The 23,070-nt window shown below is 38.8% G+C and overlaps 2 protein-coding genes across 8 annotated transcripts in view; both read left to right on the top strand.

The window, feature by feature from the left end:
* LOC127806700 (ubiquitin C-terminal hydrolase 12-like) overlaps window positions 1-8,234 on the top strand; it is a 50,082-nt gene extending 41,848 nt beyond the window's left edge. For both annotated transcript variants that reach the window (XM_052344155.1, XM_052344154.1), the window contains exons 26-32: window positions 5,242-5,307; window positions 5,678-5,743; window positions 6,474-6,560; window positions 6,693-6,809; window positions 6,964-7,038; window positions 7,246-7,332; window positions 7,432-8,234. In XM_052344155.1, the coding sequence (XP_052200115.1) occupies window positions 5,242-5,307; window positions 5,678-5,743; window positions 6,474-6,560; window positions 6,693-6,809; window positions 6,964-7,038; window positions 7,246-7,332; window positions 7,432-7,473 (540 nt within the window). In that variant the 3' untranslated portion in view covers window positions 7,474-8,234. The remainder of the gene's footprint in view (window positions 1-5,241; window positions 5,308-5,677; window positions 5,744-6,473; window positions 6,561-6,692; window positions 6,810-6,963; window positions 7,039-7,245; window positions 7,333-7,431) is intronic.
* Window positions 8,235-9,174: 940 nt separating this feature from the next.
* On the top strand, window positions 9,175-22,543 carry LOC127806708 (uncharacterized). 6 transcript variants are annotated; one of them, XM_052344171.1, is made up of 4 exons: window positions 9,175-9,197; window positions 11,906-12,103; window positions 21,142-21,468; window positions 22,247-22,543. In XM_052344171.1, exons 2-3 carry the CDS (start codon window positions 11,921-11,923, stop codon window positions 21,424-21,426), a joined length of 468 nt encoding a protein of 155 aa, XP_052200131.1. In that variant the 5' UTR covers window positions 9,175-9,197; window positions 11,906-11,920; the 3' UTR covers window positions 21,427-21,468; window positions 22,247-22,543. The 6 variants fall into 6 exon arrangements, with proteins under 6 accessions (XP_052200131.1, XP_052200132.1, XP_052200133.1 ...); XM_052344172.1 differs by having other exon boundaries at window positions 9,176-9,193; XM_052344173.1 differs by lacking the exon at window positions 9,175-9,197 and adding an exon at window positions 10,275-10,471 and having other exon boundaries at window positions 11,879-12,103; window positions 22,251-22,543.
* The last annotated feature ends 527 nt before the right edge of the window (window positions 22,544-23,070 follow it).

Below are 23,070 nucleotides of genomic sequence, written 5' to 3'. Positions count from 1 at the left end.
AAGTGACTAGAGCCAACATGAAATATAGGTAACTTCTTACCATTGCTAATTGCAACTCTATCATTGCCACCATATGGAGAATGAATGGATGGGTTGTTTAAATTGGAAGTGATGTGATTTGTAGCACCAAAGTCCACAATCCATGAAGCATCACCATGAGAGGTTGATGCAGGAGAGAATTGAGGAGAAGAAAATGAAGAAGACAAATCTGAAGATGATGGCAGACTGCCACAATACATCTTAGAATTATCAGCTAAGTAGGCTTCATTAAATCCAATGGGATGAGCCACGAATGATTGAGGATTGTGAACGAAAGCACCATTTCCTCTACCAAACTGAGAGGAACCAAAATTAGAATTCTGATTAGGAGATAATAAAGAACTCCTTTGAAAATTCTGATCAAACCGATGATAACAACGGTTAGCCAAATGGCCAGGCCGTCCACAAAGCTAACAATATATCCTTCGACCAAAGGATCGGCCACGTCCTCGTCCTCTAAAATTTCCACCTCTATAATTTCCTCCTCTAGAGCTACCACCACCTCTAGATGCTCCAGAATTGTCTTTTGTCCACTGTGAGGTTAAATTGACACTAGCAGATCCAATGTTATAAATGGAGGAAACACTAGAGGCATTCTAAACAGCAAGTCGTTGTTCATGCATTAATAAGAGATATTGCACTTTATCTATATCGATATCATCCATTTGATATGTGATTAGACTTACAACAGTCTCAAAATCACTATCCAAGCCATGTAAAATGGCCATCAACAATTCTCTATCATTCAACGGTTCTCCAATAGTAGCTAAAGCATGTCCGATACTTTTAAGTTTCAGAATATAATCATTGACTGATAGATCATTTTTCTTCATAGATCTTAATTGTTGTTTTAATTGAAATGATTTTGCAACTGTTTGTTGTGAATATAAATTTTCGAGAACACTCCAAACATTAGATGAAGACTCATAGTGTATGACTTGCGCCAAAACATCCTTTTCCATAGTCGAAAATAACCAACCTAAGAGGAGTTGGTCTGACCTGATCCAACTGATGTATTCAGGATTCAGCACCTGAGCATTGAGATCTGGATTATCTGGATCGCAAATGTATTGTGCAGGTGTTGGAGCCTTGTTGATATATTGTTGCAAGTCAAACGCTCTAATCGTTGTTGAAATTTGAGCTTCCTAGAACAGATAGTTGCTGGAGTCCAATTTGATCAGAACAAAGCTAAAAGCCTTAGCCATTGCTGTAAAGTCTGACTGTGATGTCGACGACAATACAGAGTTAGCACGAGGCAGCGAAGAGGAGCTCACAGTGTGAGAAGAAGCCATTGACGCGAGTCAGTGTGGCTCTGATACCATGAAGTGAGAGCTTCAGGATCGAACAAAAAGAAAACTGAGATGAAGAATACCTCAAGCAAATTGATATTATAAAAACAGAAAGATACAATCCCTAATGATAAAAGACTTAGAATGTCCTTATATTCAAAATGAAAGACAAAAGCAACTGCCTAACAGAAAACAACATGAGTTAACAAATAACAGAGTTTTAAATAAGAAACAAATATAAAAAGCAATAGTAACTACTCTTCCACACCATGTAACCTAACCACCCGGACCAAGAAAGCCCAGGCCACCTCCTGAGCTGTGTGGGGGTGAGTTAACCCTATGAAATGGGCAAACTTGGTCGGCTGGTCCACCACTACCAGAATACTATCCTTACCCTCTGACCTGGACAGTCCTTCCACGAAGTCCATAGGCACACTCAACCAAGCTTGGTCGGGGATAGATAGGGGTTGCAATAGCCCTGGGTAGGCCACCGCTTGACATACTTGAGATGAGGAGGTTATGGTGGATGTGTCGTAGAAGAAAAGATAAAATAAGAAACTAGATAATGCATAATAAGATTAGAATGGTGATTATTGAAGGTAGGATGTTTGATATATGGTTAAGGTCGTTTGAACATGTGAGAAGAAAACCTCTAGTCAGACATGTGAGGTGAGTGGATGGAAAAAAAGAAAAGAAAGTGGAAGACCAAACAAAACTTGGTGGGAAACCCATATTCTGACATAGAATATAATGGTCTTACAAAGAATATCCTCATGAATGGAGGTAGCTGGAGGTCTAGAAATCATGTTGATAACCCCATCTAGTGGGATTAAGGTTTGTTATTGTTATAGTCTTTTTAGCAATTATTTATGTTCACTTAAGTGTATTTGTTATGGTCAATGCATAACAGATAGAAACATATAAAAATATAATCTTTTTGTTATATAATCTTATCATTTTTCTCAAGTTGCTATGCTTTGTGGTTTGTATGTGTGTCCATTTCTATATTGCATTCATTGTTCTTTGACTGTAAATGATTAGCCAGAAAAATTAAAATGAGCAACAAACAACACCAAATCAATGACGGAGGATAATTTAGGGCCTGTTTAATTTGGTTTGTTTTCCAAACTCTGGTTCATTTCCAAAATTTTCAAAATGAAAACTGAAAACCATGTTTGATTTTGTGTTTGATGTTTAAGAAAATGACAACCTATGTAAAAAAAAAATGGCAAATATAGAAATGGCCAAAAGCTCTTTCCGTGTTGAATTCATTCCATTTCCAGTCTCTCTGTCTATATAAATATTAACATAATAGAATTATTAATTTTTATTGCCTTATATCAATAATATAGCTATATTAAAAATTGAACAAAAACACAAACTCAAGACATTTTCAATTTCAGTTTTTTTATTCTTTCAGCAATGAACAGAAAAATCAAACTGACGGGTTCAGTTTTCAATTTCTATAATTGAAATGGACACAGCACGAAAGGAATGAAAACCACCACTAGAAACGAAAAAAGAAAAAGCTGATAGCATTTTCAAGAAGCATGTTAGCATATAATGGCTAGGGTATATGGTGAACCTACACCCAGTACGATAATTTCATTAAATGCTTTATATTGCTTTAAGCCAGTAATTCTAGTAACTGGTGAAATTAATTAGTAGTTTAAATGTTCCCTGAAATACAATATGGTAAGTGACAATTTTTATTAACTAGAGTACCTTACGGAGTAACCAAGCAAAAAAATAGAATACATGGCTAGAGATGCGGGGAAAGCTAGAATTCATGTAGCCAAGCCACCTAGTGGAATTAAGGCTTGTGATGTTGTAAGTGGCCATTTGAATTCGACAGTTTTTTGTTTTCAATTTTTAGTTGCTTTTTTTTTTTCTTTTTTCTTTTTTAAATTCAGTTTGCAGTCCTTTTAAGAAAACAAAAATGGATAATGTTTGATATATATATATATATATATATGCATATATCATTTTTAACATAAAAATGGGAGATACTGTTTGATTTCATGGGAAAATGCTTTTGTTGTAAAAATAAAGGCTTTTTTGTCCTATGCTACAATGTTGGTCTAGGTTCTCTGGTGAACCGAAACATGGTTTTCTGCAAAGAACTGAGACAGGTTGGAGTGTAAAGAAAGGGAAAAACCCTAGACATGTCTTGATCAAGGGAGTGAGAAAAAGAAGAAATGAAGATGGAAGGGTGTTGTCTTGAGTGCATGAAGAGCCCCGCTTTGCTAGGGTTGGGGAGGGTTGTTTTTGTACACATCTTACCGTTGATTTGCTAAAATAGTTTTCCACAACTCTGAACTCTTGCCTTGCCAGCTACCAAGAAACAAAAAAGGAAAATGATTGAAAAAATGAAGAAGGTGGAAGAGTTGGGCATTGAAAGGTGTATGATATAGATAAAAAAATGTAATGGGTGTGCCTGGTACGAGACTCCCCACTTTGGGAGGGTCAGGGGTGGGTCATGGTTATCTGTAGCCTGCCCTAGCTTTTTTGCATAGAAGTTGTTTTAGAACTTGAATCCAGGATATCCCAGTAACCAAAAAGCAACCATAACATTGCTACCAGGATTGGCCCTTACAAAATGAAATGGAATGGAATGAAAAAAACTGAACGCTATTTTGGATGTTTAAAATGTTGGCCTTTTTTTAATATAGAGTAAACATCTTAGTTTGAGTTCTAATTTGACTTCCAAATTTTTTATTTAATGATATTCACCTAGGAGGCTTCCAAGAAATTTGTCTTTTTCTTGTTGAGAATTCTGAAATAAATCTAGCTGGATAAAGGGCACCCCTAGTGCATGAGGGTGCTCACATTGCTTGGACTGGAGGAGGGTTGTATTGGTATACAGCCTTCATCTTGTTTTTGTCCAAAGAAGCTGTTTTCACAAATAATACCCGTGAGGTCAAAAAGGAACAACCTTACTGGTGCTGCCAACAGTCTCCCTCTGAAGTCAATATAGTTGGATACTCTTAATATTTTTAGTATCACTCTTCTACATTTGCTTTAGACCTCTGTAGAGAATCTGCAAACTTCTGCAGAATTTTCCATGTTCTTGTTTTCCAGTTAGTTTGGAGTTTCCTTTCTATTTTTCTGAAAAGTGCATTTTCCAATCATTTAATGCATCTGTACTGGAAGCGTACTTTGCTGAAGAATGCTCTTTGTCATAAATAGATACTCAGAAACTATGTAAATTAGATTTCCAACACCAGATCTGTTAACTTCCGAAAGTACTAAATACTAACTCTTTTTGTCCTTTCATTCTGTTTCTAGTCATCTCCTGATAAGAATTATCTTTCCATCTGGTCACATCGGTAAACAGACCTTATTGATTTTGCATGATGACTTGTCTCATGTTTCCTCTTTTAATTGACACCTGCATCTCAAACGTTTTGTGTTTCGTCATTTCAATTTGAGAGAGAGATTAGCACCACTTCTCTTTTCAGGCTTCCATAGAAAAGAATGTGCTTTGCCTTAGGGTGCATTTGATAGACATGAAAAATGAGGGTGGAATTCATTTTCCATCTAAATTCCAGGAAATTCTATCAAACAGCTTTTCAATTCCATGGAATTCGAATTCCATTTTAGTTCAAAAAGTGAATATTTTCCTTGAACTCAAGGAATTGGAATTCCTAGGGGTTGGGGTGAGAATTAAAATTCTATGGAATTGGAATTCCACCCTCATTTTCCAACTCTATCAAACGCACCCTTAGTGTTGTTTGGCACTATTTCTGCAATGTCTGTCCTCCATTGGATGCTAGGGCCTGAGGGCGTGTGTAGCACAATAGTTTTAAGAATTTCTTGGATTTAAATATTTGAGCATGACCTTTGGCCACAAGAGCAATCTTTTGTCTCCCTTGGGTAAAAATTTATTCATGCACGGCATGTTTTGGAACAGGTTGAGCTATCCCATGCGAATGCAGAACTAAGAATGGTTGAAGTTTTCTATCACAAGATGTATAAGGTAATGATCTAATTTCAGACCCTTTGAGGTATTCATATTGTTGATACTTCTTTCTAGTTTCATTTTTCTGGACTGCGGTGAACTGTTTGACCTGGCAGCTTGTGGACACAACTTACTCCTCCCTCCCCAAATCAAAGAAAAAGAAATGGAAATGAAGCTGGATGCACAAAAAAGAAACGGAAAAAGCAATAAATGAACAAAAACAAAATCTGGGCCTATATGTGGGAATAGTTATTTTGATAAAAGCTGTATGGCTTTATGTGATTGCATCATACTAACTTGTGGTTAAATTTGTAAATTTTATTGTAATCAGTGCATACAATATGTTCCTTTTAATATGAGCTATAATTTTGCTTTCTTATTCTTGCAGATCTTTCCATTGAATGAAAAAATTGAGAATATAAATGACCAATATTGGACACTTAGAGCAGAAGAGGTAAGTTTTGATCCTGCCTCCTGTTTCAAAACTTCATTTGATGTATAATGTCTGGCTTACTTATATGTCTGTATTACATGGAGAGTGGTCAATTTGTACTTATAGAATGTAGATATAGCAACTTTTCCTTAATGTTGCAGCCTATAGGAATATGCATGTGTTGTCTTGCATATCTTGTGTGGATTGATCTGTAAGCACGATTATGAAAATGATACACAAAAGCAATATGTACTAACAATACTATCTTTATTAAAGAAATAAGTTTTCCTCATAATGCAGGAATTATATGTGCTAATGTAAAATATCGTGTGGATTGGGATAGGATATAGAACAGGAAATTGTTGGATGATATAGTTATTGTCACCATTGTTTAATGATTGCAAAGAAAGTGTTAAAAGAGTTTCTTCTTAGTCTATGGCACGTTGGTAATTTTGATTTGATTTAATAGCCTGTTGGTGTTAGAGTTGGGGGACCCATTGCTTGTTGCAGTGGAAAAAATATTGGGTGTGGCAATGTGGGCTTTAAACTAAGGGCAATTACTTTATTCAAGTAATGCCAAAGGCTGGGTTTATATTCAGTTGGCCCCTCCTAGCATCTCATGCTGGGGAACCAACAATTGGTTTTGTCTTACTTTTGTGTTGTTTTTCCTTTTCAAGCTTTGGTATTGTGCAATTAATATTTACTTTCAGTGTTCATGATAAAAGAAAATAACCTAATCTTTGTGTCTCAGGTTCCTGAAGAAGAAAAGAACCTTGGTCCCCTTGATCGCCTGATTCACGTTTACCATTTCACTAAGGAGACTGGACAAAACCAAATGGTATACGACCATTTAAATATTTAAACATGCGGTTTTTTTTTTTTGCCTTGTTATGTAATATTTAATGATGAAAAAAAAATCAGGTAAAAATAATTTAATTGGATCTTCTTATTTTTCTTCTTCTAATTACAGCAAGTCCAGAATTTTGGGGAACCGTTCTTCTTGGTCATTCATGAAGGTGAAACTTTAGCTGATGTTAAAGTGCGGATTCAAAAGAAATTGCAGGTTCCAGATGAGGAGTTCACTAAGGTATTCCATATAATTCTATGGTACACCGTATCATGTTTACTATATTTTTGTTGGATGAATGATCTTGAGGTTTAATTTTGTTCTTTTGTTTCTTCTTTTTTTCAAAATAAAAAAACCTATTATTTACTTGTCCTTTTTGGGGTATTGTGATTAGTGGAAGTTTGCTTTTATGTCGTTGGGTCGCCCAGAGTACTTGCAAGACTCGGACATTGTGTCTAACCGTTTCCAGGTGGGAAATCTAAACTTTTTTCTGTTTTCACTTCTATAGGTTTGTCTATAAGCTGAGCATTTTCAATTTGTCTTCCATTTCAAGTACAAAAGAGATTAGTTCAAAAAATTTATGCATCCCTATCAACTGACAGCAAGACACATATTACTTTTGAGTCTCCGTGCTTCTTTTGCTTGATGAATTTTAATTGAATTTTATTTTGTCTAGAGACGAGATATTTATGGTGCTTGGGAGCAATACCTTGGGTTGGAGCACTCTGACACTGCTCCAAAAAGGTCATACGCAATAAGCCAGGTATGTTTCTTTGCGCCCCATGTGATATATATGTACTCCAGTTGGCCGCCTGGCAATCTTCTGACTTTTTTCCTCATTATCTTGTTGAAATAATTGCAGAATCGTTTCACATTTGAGAAGCCAGTTAAAATATACAACTAGAGAAGTGCCGTAGATCGATTCTGCTTCCTTCTGTTGCCACAATAGGCACTGTGAAGAAATTTAAATGATTAAAGGCAGCTGGGAAAAAGTAAAAAAAAAAAAAAGAGAATAATGATATATGGGGGTGGCTTTTGGAGAGTTTTGCCCTGGGTAGGTTTTGTAGGCTATGATTCTTTCCTTGAGGTGGGTAATGGAAGGGAGGTGTTCTCCCATATGTATTGTGGTTGTCTTATTGGGTACAAACCGTAGAGCGTTGCCACCACCCCCGTTTTTCCCGTAATCCATAAAAAGCTCTTGCTAGTGCCTGATCCAGCATAGGAGGCTATACATAGGTGGTATTGGTTGCCGGATGTGAACTGTGTGGCTGCTCCGGGGCGCGCGCACAGATACATACATATATATATATATAGATAGATAGATTTTTGTTGCTAGACCTAGTCCTAGATGATGTAGTAGTAGTAAGTAAACTGGGTATAGTCTACATTCTTTTTCTTCCTCGTCGCCTGCCCCTTTCTCCCTGCTGCTGCTGTCTCCCTCAGTGTCCATCCATGCTTTATTAGTTGAATGAATGTGTTGTTTATAGGGGATGATGGGGCTGTAAAAGTGTTCGTTTCTTAAGCATTCTTGCTTGTGTAGAAGAAGTTATATTCTGCTTTGTAATTGGAACACATTTTATAGTAGTAGTGCTTCTTCCTGTTTGATTTATCTGCCAGCAGATTTGGTTGGTACACCTGAAGAAGTTCTGAACTCTTTTGGATTCATATTTTCGTATTTTGCTCCCTCCCACATTAAATGATCAGGAAGTTGCGGCGTTGATCTCTCTCTCTCTCTCTCTGCCCGTTGTAATGGCTATATAATCACTAAAATGATTTTTTATATATTTTAAAATTTTTTACTGCAACTTTAGTTATTATCTATATTAAGATTTTTTTGATAAAATAGAGAGAGATGGGTCTGTTTCCTTTCTAATCATTTTCCTAAATTAACATGAAATTGTTACCTCAATTCTTTATATTTATATATACACACACAAATGATTTTCTCATCATGTTCATTGTTACCGATTAAGTGTGTTTATTTGAGAATTTTTATTAGGTTTTTCATTAATATGTTCATTTAATTTTTTTTTTTCAAAACATATACATACATATAAAAAAAGTGTTATTAATATATTAATAAAATGAGTTATGATTAGTGATACTGGATAGGAAATAAATCAAATTATGAATTGATCACTCGTAGTCTTAGTGCTTTGCACAATGCAATGCAAAGAGGAATGAAACCAAATAAGAAAAACCACTAAGATCAGATTTTTTTTTTTTTAAAAAGAAAAAACACATTGAAATCGGAGCAAAAAATTAACAGAGAATTAAAAACAATACACATAATTGGTTATGGTTATTTGAAAATAAGGAAAAAGAATATCTATGTTTGCAGTGAAACAAAGTTTTTATTTATCATTTATTTTTATTTTTTTATCAAAATTGAGGGCACGAGGTGGGAGATTGCGTAAGGGTGTTAACGACAAGAACATTCATTTTGCAATTCTCTTCACACATCAATTGAATGGATCATTATGGTGGACTTTAGCCCACTTGGGCTCAGCCTTAAAAGGTCTCGGCCCGGCCCATGAGACTCTGGCTCAGGGCACGATAGAGCGAGCGAGCGAGCAAAGGCGAAAGAGCAGAGCTGAGGCGTCGATCGGAGGCAACCTCACGCAGTAGGTGACCCTTCTCCTTCCGTTTTTTTCTTTTTACTTTTATTCCCTTCTATTCTTCCTCCTCCTCCTCTTTGCGTTTCAGCAGTGGTTATGGCCGAACATGGCAACCGCCGGCGCCACCCTCCTCCTTCTCCTTTCTTTTCTTTTCCCATCCCTTTCTTCTTCCCTGCTTTCCCTTTTCCCGAAAAGTAGGTTTTTGTGTCGCTATGCATACACATGATCGTTGTGCTCTGTTTTCTACAATGTGATGCTTAATTGAATACAGCCAGGTTTCATTTTATTAAATAAATGCTGATAGATAGGCATCATTCTTTCTACCAGAAGTTGTTAAGACTGAAGATGAGCATTGGGAAGTGTGTTTTAAACCGAGGGGCTGAGAATTGTGCTTGGAAAAATATTTTACATATTGGTATAAAAGCATAGAAAGGCAATGGACCATAGATAGTAGATGATGAAGAGGGGAGGGGAGGGGATATGCCTATATGAATCTGTATCCCTCTAGTTTATGAACATTAGTTAAGAGGCGAGAGAGACCCCCAACTAGTAGATATGATACAGTTTTATTAGCTGCTGCACTGGATAAATTCAATCTATCCAGTGCAGTACAGCTGGGTTGACTCCCCATTTGGAAATGATTCTGAGATAGCATGGTAGAATTTTAGTGGAAAAAATAAATAAATTTTTAAAAATTAAAAATTTAAACTGTTTAATTGATATAATTTCTTAATATTTTGTGTTTGATATGCATTACTTTTTATAAAAAATGTGTCATTTTCTATGAAATTTAATAGTGAAAATGTATTGAGAAATATTAAATTCAGTATAAAGAAATTAAAATAATAATATATTTTAGATTAACTAAATTATTTTCTCAAAGAAATAAAATTATAAAATTAAAATTTTTTATTTTTTAAATTTATTAATCTGTACATAATTTTTTATTTTTTATTTCTATACGTTTATATTTATCCATTATTCTCTTAACACAAAAATCAGTTATTTCACAATTATTTTGAATTTTTGATGTTAATAGTAATTATTTTCTATATAAATATTCAATCTCTCACCCCCAAACCCACTCTCTCACTTTCTCTCTCTCCCCCTCCCGGCACACCCGCGCACTGCCGTCCCTGTCTCTCACCCTCTCTCTCACCTTCTCTCTCTCTCCCTCCCGCCACCGCCGTCGACCCCCACCGCCAACGCTGCCGCACCGCCGTCGCCCCCCAACGCCGCCGCTCCAGCCCTCCCGCCAGCCCTCCGTCGACCCCCACCGCTTCAGTGAGTCTCTCTCTCTCTCTCTCTCTCTCGCTCCGTCGGCCCCCTGCTGGCCGCCTACTTTCAATTGCCTGGAAAATTTGATCTCCTTCCCCCCTAAGAATTCATTTTCCAGCAAAAGCGGGAATTGGCCATCACGTGACCAAAAGATAGAAATCATTTTCCATGGAAAATTTAGGTCATCAAACACATCAAAACTTGGAATTTGAGTGGAAAATAGTCATTTTCCATAGAAATTGTGGACAATCAAACAGGGCCTAATTTATAATGGTTAGAGACTATGGTTGTTGCAGTTGTATGGTCATCATAACCAGATTGACTTAATGACAAGATTCAGGTGTCACTGTGAGATAATACGATATCCCAAAAAGAAAACATTTGAGATTGATAAAGGAGATTTTGTTGTTTTTCCTGAGATTTTATGAATTATTAAGAAAGAGTTTATGAAAATTTGATCTTTCTTGTTGCACCATTACCTGACAAAGTTTGAAACAAATGGCATGCTTTTGTAAAATCTTTTGAAATGGAAGTGTTCATATTATTACTAGAAAATAATTTCTTATGTTCCAGCTCATTCTATTTATTGCAAGGATTAGCATGTACTGGGTTATGAGCTCATTATCTAATTTGTCATTTCAAGATACTAGTATAAATGCTGGTGTGAACTTTAAAGCTCAACATTCACTATTATGACCTCCTAGAAATACCAAGTGTTGTAAATATTTATTTTGGAGATGAGTAGTTAGGATTATGTTTGTTTATGTTGAAATGCTTAAAATTCTTTCAATCAGAAGTTTTTAGTTATACAAATGTTTATTGTGAGATTTAATTTATACATAGTGGCCCAACATTTCTACTGGTGTGACTTGCCTTGAAAATCAAGTATTAGGGTTTTAGGCATTGGGGCAAGGAAACGAATCCAACCTTTCCCTTCCAAAAGATCTAGATTTCAGAGGTGGCTGGAATTAATGTTTATATAAATATAGGTAATATTAATATCATGACAGTTTCTTGAACATGTTTTCATGTATCCTTATGTTTTTATGCAATTTGTAAGAGTAAATTTTTTTCTTTTCCCATACTATTTGAATTTGAGAATTAAGTGATAAGTTCTCATAAGGTTTCATGATGAAACATTGGTCCTGGTCTTCTAGAGCAATTAAAACTTGAAAGGAACTTAATAATTGTAACTAAAGAAATTGATCTGTTAATGGTTGTGAAAGAAGGTGATTGATCCAATCATGTCTATAATATATTCAACTCCAGATGGCCCTTATCTTCTAATTCTAAGATCTGCAGGGTTGATATCATTTTGTGAGCTTGTTGGACATATACTGAATTTTATGAGATGTTTAAAAGGGAAAATAATGTATTATGTTATTCACATGATGAAACATTATATTGAAGCAGCTAACAGAGTTTTTTCAACCAAGGCAGAGAAGAGAGTAAAAAATGCCTCTATATGATTGTATGCTTTTGCTGAAACCCCATGTAAAGAAGGAACTCCTGATGGATTTGGTTGCTCGGATTGGGAAGCATGTCTACAGAAAAAATGGCATCCTCACTGATGTTAAATCATTCGGAACTGTTCAATTGGGTTATGGCATTAAAAAGCTTGATGGCAGATACTATCAGGTAAATCTACTTGTCTATTGTTCGCCTTTTTCTTTCCCGCAAGTGTACGGAATCGCAACAAGTAATATAATGATGAATCAAGTATCGTTCCCACGAGGATTAGCTTTTAATCCCTACTTTAACCAATATTAACTTTAATAAGTCACACACAATTAAAAGAATAATCAATAGAAGTTTTATATAAGTTAAAACTAACTCACCAAAAAGAAAACACAAAATAACTCTTTAGGTTTTAAATATAGAAATCTAATGCACTAGGGTTCATGAATCCACCTTAGTTCTATAATTGGTTTAATCTTCCAGTGATTGGGTTTTATAATTCTTGTTTTGAACTGAAAATCGATAATCCTAAGTTAATCAAAAGCCTCTCTCGATGGTCAATCGAATCTATGCTCACATATGAGATTAATTATCTCTAATTAATCTGCAAATATACAAACATGCATTTATCCACAATGATTATCAAAAATAAGATTTCACAAGGCATAACGGTATCTCTACCTATTATCGAACCTTATGTCATTTATTACCAAGTGCTAATCTATATTGAATCTCTCGAAAGCAATATAAATCACAAACACATTCTAATGGCGGCCAAGCATCAAAACGGAATTAATGCATAATAAACGATCAACTCAAAAGACAAGAATAAAATAAAACCCAAATACTTTTAATTAAACCATCATTGAACTAGGTTTCATCAATCACCCTAGCCACAAAATACTTAGCCTAACATAGTTTCAACCAACGAAAGAATAATAAAAACGGAGTTCATGATGTTATAAAGAAGAAAGAACAGAAAAATAAAACCAAAAACCGAAGATCTTCAAGAAAATCTTCTCTTTTTGCCTCGACTTGCCGTCTTCTCCCTCTTCCAAAAGCTCCTTAATCTTTCTTAAATCAGCCTTTATATAGTTCTCTTTAGGTTATCAAAGTCCTACCCCTTGAAGGAGTCCATCTCTCTTTTATTTGGGCTGAAACGGGCTTAAAACGAGCTTAAACCGAAGCTTTGAACCTTACCGCGGTCCTACCGCGGTATGCTTGTTGCTGCAGACCCGTGAGCTCCAGAAAATAATTCCTAAAGCGGTCCTACAGCGGTATGCATACCGCTGTAAGACCGTGAGCTCCAGAGACTAAGTCTTATAGCGGTGCTACAGCGGTATGCATACCGCTATAAGCCCGCTAGCCTTCTTCTTTGGTCTCTTGCTTTATCATCTTCAACTTCTTGTTTTTGATACTCTTTTGCTTCTTTTTAATTCGAAACTCGACCGTGCCTCCAAGCTTCATTTCACTCCCATCATGCACCAAAAATTACTCTTTTTGCTCCATGTCCGCTTTAACACATGCTCCACATCTACATAACCATATATAGAACCAAATCAAGTAGAAATCATGCCCATTGAATGTATAAATGCTAAGTTTATAGACCAAAATAAGTGTATAAAAGACACTTATCATCTATTCTACTTTTTATTCGTATATGGGTTTGACTAGGAAGGAACTTGTTCTGCCTGCCTACTTGTTGAGCCTCTATTAATGGGGTTCTGTATTACCCATATTGAGTCTGGTTTGGTATGTACTCACTCAGTAAGGATTTCTTTTTTCTTTTCTTTAAGAAAGACTTAATGCAGTTTACCTATGTATGTTGATTCATTGACCTGCTGCATTTTGGAATAGTTATTGAAATTCTTGAGAATATCTTTTACTTCTTCTTTGCAGCTGATGGCAATGATTATCTTTATTTATAGCAATTGGCATCAAAATGCTTTTACTGGAAATTGCCGATTTTGGGCTGAAGGGCCTCAGATATCAATTTCTTTACTAAAAAGTGCAAGCAGTGGAGTTGGGAGACTAGCTTTTGGATTGGAGCTATCTAATTTCTTTACTAAAAAGTGTTGCAGTCTCGGAGTCTCATTTTTTTTTTTCTTATGTTTTGGGAGCTGACTTGGAAACTCAGAGAGGTTTTGTGGCTGTGATCTCTGGGGCTGCTATCTTTCAGTTAGCATTTTGGGTAAACCCTGTGTGTTCACTTGAGACAAGTGACTGGGTGTCATAGTTGCACTGTGACCACAGCCGAACTTCCAACTCGGTGTGAATTGGAAGCAGACGCAAGAGAACCGTGAGAAAGGAGGGAGGTTTGGATAGGAAGAAAGAGAGAGAAGGGAGAGAGAGGATATGGGAAATGGGAATCTGAAATTGGTTAATTGATTGATTCTCTTCCAGGAGGCTAACATAGTATTTATAGGACCCATAGGTGCTGTCACAGCAGATCTTCTCTCTTCTAACAGATTCTTTTGTCCTATTCTAGACCCTTTACACCTAGCATAACAGCCTAACAAACTACCAGCTGGAAATGGAAAAGTTTCTAATTAATAATGGAAAGAAAATAGCTAATCTATACTTAATATCCGCAGCAAAATTTCTCATACTTCCGGCCTTCCTCTTGTTTCATGACAATACTCTTCCCTTCAGCGATTTCTTGTCCTCAAGAAATATTCAAGAGGCTGGCTGCCCTCGGAAACTTTTTTAGTAATTGAGGGAGATATTCCCAGGTAGCCCTTTCTGAGGACTCTTCTTGCCACCTTACCAGGACTTGGATGAGGGGGGCTCCTTGGTGGTAGACCAGCCTTCTTTCCAGTATAGCCTCGAGCTCCTTCTCTCCTTCGGTAGTGCAGGTAGCTCGGGGCTAACCCTTTCCTTGCCAATAGTCCGTTTTAGTAAGGACACATGAAAGACTGGATGAATTCTTGATCCTTCTGGCAGCCGCAATTGGTAAGCTACTTTGCCAATCTTAGCGATTATGGGAAACGGCCTAAAGTACTTAGGGTTCAGTTTAGAGACTGACCCTTGGGAGATGGACTTAAGGTGTGGATACTTGAGTCTTAGGTAAACACTTTCTCCAACATTAAACTCTCGGTCGCTCCTCCGCCTGTCGGCATATTGTTTCATTCGGTTTTGGGCCGATGCCAGCTCCTGTTTGAGTTGCTGCAGTACTTCCCTTCGCTGCTGCAAGTACTCTTCCACAGATGGGGCAGTGGTATGCCCTCCAGTAGCCGGTAGAGTCGGTGGGCTATACCCAAACACTGCTTCAAATGGCGTTCTCCTTATAGAAGCATGGTGGCTAGAATTATACCACCACTATGCCAATGCTAGCCACCTAAGCCAACTCTTAGGCTGCAGCAAACACATGCACCGAGGATAGGTTTTTAGGCTTTGATTGACCCTTTCTGTTTGTCCATCGGACTGAGGATGGTAGGCGGTTGAAAGGTTGAGTCCTATGCCCAGGTTCTTCATCAATTCCTTCCAAAAATGGCTGGTGAACACCTTGTCTCGGTCAGACACAATGTATTAAGGAACCCCATGCACAGCTACCACTCTATCCATGAATGCCCTGGCTACTTCTTGGGTGGTGTAGGGGTGAGCCAGCCCTATAAAATGTGCATACTTAGTAAGTTGGTCTACCATCACCATTATACAATCCTTCCTCTCTGATCTTGGCAAACCTTCGATGAAGTCCATGGACACACTTATCCATGATTGTGCCGGTATTGGCAGGGGTTGCAGCAGCCCTGGATAGGCCACATTTTCCTGCTTGCACCTCTTACAGGTATCACACCCTATCACGAATTCTTTTATTGCCCTCTGAAGTTGCGGCCAATGGAACAACTACCTCACCCTCAAGTAAGTGTTTTGGATACCTGAATGCCCCCCTAGGGGAGAGTCATGCAGGGACTGTAGGATTTTCTTCTTGAGTTCCTCATCGTGGCCCACTACAATTCTTTCGTTATACCTCAACAATCCATCAACCATGGTGTAGTCTTCGGTTTCCTTGCTGCCCAAGGCTAATTTCTCCCGTAGGCTCTGGATGTGTTCATCTGCTTCATAGCTATCCACTACCTCCTTGCACCATTCAGGAATCACCACGGTTATGGGGGCTGCAACACCTTCCTTTTGACACCTTGATAGGGCATCAGCGACCACGTTTTCCTTGTCCTTCTTATATTGTATGGAATAATCTAGCCCCATTAACTTTGCCATTCCCTTCTTTTGCAACTGGGTTTGGAGCTTTTGTTGTAGCAGAAATTTCAAGGACTCGTGATCGGTTTTGATCACAAACCTCCCGACCTCTAAGTAGTGCCACGCCACTTCTCAACAGCCATAAGAACAGCCAAAAACTCTTTCTCATATATACTCAAGCCTAAGTGTCTTGGACTGAGAGCTTGACTTAAGAAAGCCATTGGCCTGCCATCCTGCATCAACACAGCCCCAATTCCCACTCCACATGCATCCGTTTCTAGCACCAAAGGCTCGCTGAAATCTGATAGCCCCAACGTGGGGACCTCACTCATTGCCACCTTCAATTTTTCAAAGGCATCTTCTGCTTCCTGCCCCCACTAGAAGTTCCCTTTCTTCAACAAGTTGGTGAGGGGTTTGCTGATAATCCCATATCCCCTCACAAATCTTCGATAATACCCAGTGAGCCCAAGGAAACCCCTAAGAGACCTTATGGTCGTGGGTTTCGGCCAATTGAGCATTGCCTCCACCTTCCTTAGGTCGGTGCTGACTCCTTTGCCCGAGATTAGGTGTCCCAAGTATTCCACTTGGTCCTGACCGAATGCACGCTTGGACTTTTTGATGAATAGCTGGTTGTTTCTAAGGACCTCAAAAATGGTTCTTAGGTGGCTAAGATGTTGGTCCAAGGTTGGGCTGTAAACAAGGATATTATCAAAAAACACAAGTATGAATTTCCTTAGGTAGGGTTTAAAGACCTGGTTCATTAAGGAAGGTGGCCGAGGCGTTGGTGAGTCCAAAGGACATCACCAAGAACTCAAAATGGCCATGGTGGGTACGGAAGGCAGTCTTGTGGACGTCCTCGGGCCTCATCCTGATTTGGTGGTAGCCTGAGCGCAAGTCCAGCTTGGAAAAGAATTTGGCCAGGTTAAGCTCGTCCATTAGGTCTTCAATAAGGGGTATGGGAAACTTATCCTTGATGGTTAGAGTGTTAAGCTGGCGGTAATTTACACAAAAACGCCATGAACCATCTTTTTTCTTAACTAACAAAACTGGGGAGGCAAAAGGGCTCTGACTCGGTCTAATGAAAGTTTGGCTCATCATTTCTTTCGCCATTCTTTCAATCTCGGTTTTTTGGGGAGGGGGGTAGCGGTAGGATCTGATGTTTACAGGCTCAGTATTCGGTTTTAGGTTAATGGCATGGTCTAAGGCTCGGTTAGGAGGAAGGGTATTTGGCTCCACAAAGAGGTCCTTAAATTCTTCCAACAATTCATCAATAAGTGGTAAGGTGCATACCTGGTCGGTTCTCCCTTGTTGGTGACTGACAGTGAGCTGTAGCTCCCCTGGCTCCTCTTCCTTAATATTTCCTTCCACTTCCACAATGGAGAACAGCTGTGTAAGTTGACTCCACTTGCTTCTGAGGACACTTTGCAACCTCCTTCCTGTAATCAACTTGCAGGTAGCAACCTCTCTCCCACTAATGAGTGTCATTCTTCTCCCTTCCTTTACAAAGGTCACCTCCATACGGTTGAAATCAAAGCATATGGGACTCACCTTCTTCATTCATTCCACCCCTAAAACGACATCGCACCCTTCTAATTGTAGCAGCTTGAGATCTGCCTCGAACTTCTCCCTCTGCATTTCCCATATGAATCCCAGGCAGGCCATGTTATTCACTACCCGGTTTCCGTTAGCCACTGTGACACTCAGAGGCATTGTATTAGTGAGCTGACACTTCAGTTTCTTAGCAATGCCATCGTGAGGAAGCTGTGGGTGCTTCCGCTATCAATTAAGATTGATAAGTTGCCTCCCTTCGTCTTGCCTTCCACCTTGATTATCTTGTTATTGGTGATCCCTTTGAGTGCATGGAGAGATATCTCCCCATTATCCTCTATTCCCTCTTCACCAATTACTTCCACTTCTTCTTCGCCTTCTACTTCTTCTTCCCCTCGACCCTCCAATAACAACAGCTGCCGTTTGCATTGGTGCCCCGGGAAATGTCTGTCCCCACATCTGTAACAGGAACCGGGTTGCCGTCTAGGATCATTAGGCCTCCCTCCAAGGTTGGAATTAGCAAAATTCCTTCCTCCAACATTACTCCTCACCATCTCCTTGTCAACCCCTTTGCTGCTTCCTCCTTGCTGCCAACTCCCCACATGTGCAGTTCTTTGTTGCTGCACCTTCTGCTTCTTTAACAGGGCCTCAACTACCATTTCTTGCAACCTGGCACTCTCAGCAGCTTGCTCCAGGGTTCGTGGCCTGATCATCTTTACCATAGGCCTTAGTTCTTCGCTCAGGCCACTGAGGAAACTAGAGACATAATATGCCTCTGTTAGGTGAGGATCATGGCTACTCATCAAAGATCTCAGCTCCTCAAATCTCCTTAAGTAGGTTCCAACATCACCCGCCTGTCTTAGTTTGTTAAATTCCTCAATAGTGTCCGACATGCTCTTCTCCCCGAACCTCTCACACAACCGTTCAGAGAACTCCCTCCAGGTGTAGTGCTCTCGCCCCCGAGTCCAACCTCGGAACCATGCATCCACCCCGTCATCAAAGTAAGTTGCCGCTAAGGCAACCCTTCTTTCTCTTGGTACATTGTACCACTCAAACAACCTTTCACACTTTCTAACCCACCACCTAGGATTGGTCCCCTCAAATACGGGTATCTCCATTCGAGGCATGGGAAACCCTTGTGGTGGAGGTACAGTTCGGTCTTCCCGTTCCCCACCTAACAACGCCTCAGTGTCATCACCTTGCTCGACCACAATCTCATGGGCTCTATTTTCTGGATTCATCCTTTCATTCTGTAATATGGGGTCGTTTCTATCTCTCTAAGGAAAATCGGGAGACAGCCTAACCTGATTTACGAGTAAACATCAACATAAATTGTTGAAGCTGATTACCCATCTCTTTCCTCATCTGGTTAATATCTTCTCTCATTTGGTTAAGTCCTCCTTCCACCATGCGATCTACTGTCATAATCGCATCATGATTTTTTTGGTTGTTGACTTCTAAGTGGTCCACCCGATCCTGAAATTCTCCCATTGTCGAGCTTAGTTGCTGGAGCTGCGACTCCATGTTCTTCATGCGTGTTCCTTTGGCCATCTTCTGCGGTCTTACTACTTCTTGCCAGCTACCTGGCTCTGATACCAAATGTCACAGTTGCGCTGTGACCACAGTTGAACTTCCAACTCGATTTGAATTGGAAGTAGGCACTAGAGAACAGTGAGAAATGAGGGAGGTTTGGATAGGAAGAAAGAGAGAGAAGGGAGAGAGAGAATTGGAGAGAGAGGATACAGGAAATGGGAATCTGAAATTGGTTAATTGATTGATTCTCTTCCAGGAGGCTAACATAGTATTTATAGGACCCATAGGTGCTGTCACAACAGATCTTCTTTCTTCTAACAGATTTTTTTGTCCTATTCTAGCCCCTTTACACCTGGCATAACAGCCTAACAAACTACCAGCTGGAAATAGAAAAGTTTCTAATTAATAATGGAAAGAAAATAGCTAATCTATACTTAATATCCGCAGCAAAATTTCTCATACTTCCGGCTTCCTCCTGTTTAGTGACACTGGGTGGGCTAAGCCAGCTAGCCCAACTTGGAAAGCCCAAGAATTGGTCCCACGCACTGCCCTGGCCTGTTGTAAGGACAAGCAGTCAACCACTATTTCTGCTCAGAAATCCAGCTGCACCTGGTTCACTGCAGGTGAGTGGTTGTGTTGACTTGTCAAGCCACCCAGAGGGATGTCCAGAAAACTTTTAGGACTGCCTGGGGAATGGACTGCAGAAAACTTTTTCCTGTGGCCCAACTGAAGTCAAGCTGTGCAGCCATTGGATCTTTGAATCCCAATCTGCTTACAGGTTATTTGGGGTGGGGGGAAGTTTTAATTTTTAGGATTGATGCTCTGGGGAATCTAGCTGGTACCTCAGAGGATGGTGTTAGTTGTCAGTGGCTGGTTCTTGTTGTTTGCAGCAATGTAGTCTGTGGGCTTTAGTGGTTGGAGAAGAAGGGTTCTAGGTTATGGTGGGTGGCTCTTGGTTCCAGTTCCAATTTAAAAGAAATTGATCTGGGGAATGATTTGTTTGTGACTTGCATAGCAATTGGAATGGGAGGTCTCTTTTGAAGCCTACAGCAATTGGTATGCTAGCCAGGGTGGAGTCGGGCTTTGGATTAGGTTCATGGGAGCGGTAGTAAGAGGTTTAGCAAAGTCATGGATTTGTTATTACAGGGTGGTTAACAGGAAGCTTCGCCTTTCTGCTATGATAGAGAGAATGGGAAAAGGTCAGTATTCTAGTGGTCATAGGAAAAGGGTTACCCAGGGAAGTTTGTATCAAGAGAGGAAGGTAAGGATGTTCCTGAGTAGTGCAAATTATGGGAAAGGGGATGGGCCCAGCCAAAGTGTTGGCCAGGCTAGATCTTTGGTTTCTATGTTAAGTGTTGTATCTTGGAGTCTATGATGTCTTAATGATACTGACGAAGGGAAGATACTTAAAGGTTTAATTAATGGGAGGAAAGCTGTGGCAGTCTATCTCTAGGGAACTTAGGTAGAGGAGCTCACTCTTTACTTCATTAGGAGTTTGTGGGGTTCCCGTTTGGTAGATTGGGTTAGAATAAGGGCAATTAGTATAGTGGGGTTGTAATTCTCCAGGAATGGAGTAGTGGACAAGGAGGACTTGGACTTTGGTCTTTATTATTTTCTTGCCTTGTTAGTATTTAAATGATGATTTTAGGTGGATTTTTCAAGAATGTTGTTGTATTTGTATGGTTCATGAAATGGTTTGACACAAGAAAGTTTGGGAAGGAGTAATGAATTGTTAGAAGCCTATGGAGAAAACTATGGTACCTACCCCTTGTCTGGAAGTAGGGTGGGGAGGGGAGGCTATTTCCTTTGTTTTCTTTAATTAAGAACTGTCAGTGCAAACCTTTATTTTATTTTATGATTAAATTTTGCAATTCTGTCCTGTATTTTTAAGCCAGTTTGTCACAGTTGTTCATATTTGTTTATATGATTTTGTGACATAGGGCCAACTGATGCAAATGACAATGATGACACCGCCCAGTTTCAATAATGAGCTGCATTACCTGAACAAGGAAGACCGGTTGCTGCGTTGGCTTTTGGTTAAACACCGCAATATCAAATATGGGCTGGACTTTCTGAATGAAGATGATGAAAAGGGTGACCTAATGAAGTTTAATAGCAGCTTTTATGAAGACATAGATGCTGATGAGGACGAGGATGAGGATGACGAGGACGACAACAACGACGATGAGTATAATGTGGAACAAAGGGATAGGTATGAAGACTGAGCGGGAATGGCTATTACCTCATGAGTTTAAAAGTTTAAGGAGGTAATGCGTTCTCATTCCAACATGACTCGATTGTATAATATAGTTGTGTGTTCATACCACCAATCAGAATTGGTCATGTGGTGGTTTGAAAAATTCTTTTCTAATACAATGCCATATACTGCTGCGACACCGTGTTGTTGAAGTACATCTTATTTTCACAACCTGCTTTAATAATGTGGTCATATTATTGTTTGTCAATGATCAGTTGATGATAAAATAATCAGTCTGCATATCATGACTACTCTTTTCTTGTTTTTGCTCTCATTTTCATACCTGGTAATATCAAACTCATTTTATATGTAAGCAATTCCTGTGATTTTTTATTTTTCTTTCCTCTGCATTACAAATAAATGTCAAATTCCATACGTTCTTAGATCTGCTTAATCATAAATCTAATTATAATCGTATCTGGGAATCAAACAATTGTATGCATGGAGGATTTCTTATCAAGAATTAGTGGAACTCAAATCTCTTTGGATGCAAACGTATGGCGTATTCCTTTTCTTTTTTGCTTTTTTTACTTCTTAGATAACTGAATTAATTATGATAACCTCTAACTAGCTATGTTTTTTTATTGTTTGTTTTTTTCTGTAAATCTAACTACCTAGCTAGCTACGTTTCTTTATAAATAGTCTCATATATAAAGGGGTTATTTCTTGTATAAAGCGATCTTAACTTTCGTGATTTTGCATAGGTAATTGAATTCAATTATTTCTCATCTCTTAGCCAAGAAACATGTATCATGCACAACTGATATTGAGACCATCTTCTCTTGTAGGCAGAAACAGCAGCAGAACTAGTGCAATGCTTTGTTGAAAATTTTCATCGGAGTGACACTGCTCTTCTTTCGGGATGATGATTAGATTTACATGGACAGCTGTAATAATCCTGTTTTCAGGGCTTAATGCCTCTGCTGGAACCGAGGACTCAATTTCTTTCACTTAATCTTGGTGTACCATTAGCATTAGTGGGTGGTGGAACTACGACTAGATGGAACCTGACCTCCATTAGTTCAAATTTTTGTGGGAATTTCTTGCTGTTTATGTTCATCATTATCATCATGAAATCTTTCTCAGCATCGTTGTTCAGTGGGTTAACTAAGCAAAGCAGATGAGCAGATCCTGGTGATGATGGTATCCTCTTCTGATGCATGTTGTACATCGGAAATGAAAGTAATCTGTGTGTCCAATCTGGGACCTAATATATACATACATGTGTCTGTAGCAAAAGCACTTTGATTCTTAGGGGGGAAAAATAACCGCTCTCTCAACGGAACAAGTTTGAATTATAAGGTGACAGTTGGAAGAAATGCTATATATGAACATCTTGTGCTCTCCATGAATTACTTGAAATTGAAAATCTACCTTACAAGATAAACAACCTAGTTATCCACTCCGCTCATCACCAAAACGTATGTATTAGCTAGAGATCGAGTCTTGAGTTTTCAAGAGCCTGTCAACACGTGGCCCTATCTACTTTCATTAACGGCCAAATATATAGTTTTGTTTTTGTATTTTTATGTTTTTTTTTTTCTTTCTGTGATCACTTGAATGGTTCTTCCTTCCTCGTGTGACCATCATCTCCATCATAGCTTTTTCCTTC

Source organism: Diospyros lotus, chromosome 7, assembly GCF_014633365.1.
Source record: "Diospyros lotus cultivar Yz01 chromosome 7, ASM1463336v1, whole genome shotgun sequence".
Classification (NCBI taxonomy): Eukaryota; Viridiplantae; Streptophyta; class Magnoliopsida; order Ericales; family Ebenaceae; genus Diospyros; species Diospyros lotus.
Note: the sequence above shows the minus strand (reverse complement) of the source record. Positions and strands in the feature narration are given on the sequence as shown.

Bases quoted from the DNA above. Each gene is read 5' to 3' on its own strand.
- LOC127806708 (XM_052344171.1), top strand. From the start codon at position 11,921: ATGCCTCTATATGATTGTATGCTTTTGCTGAAACCCCATGTAAAGAAG. The intron at 12,104-21,141 runs GTAAATCTACTT...TTTGTGACATAG, and splicing joins TTGATGGCAGATACTATCAG to GGCCAACTGATGCAAATGAC.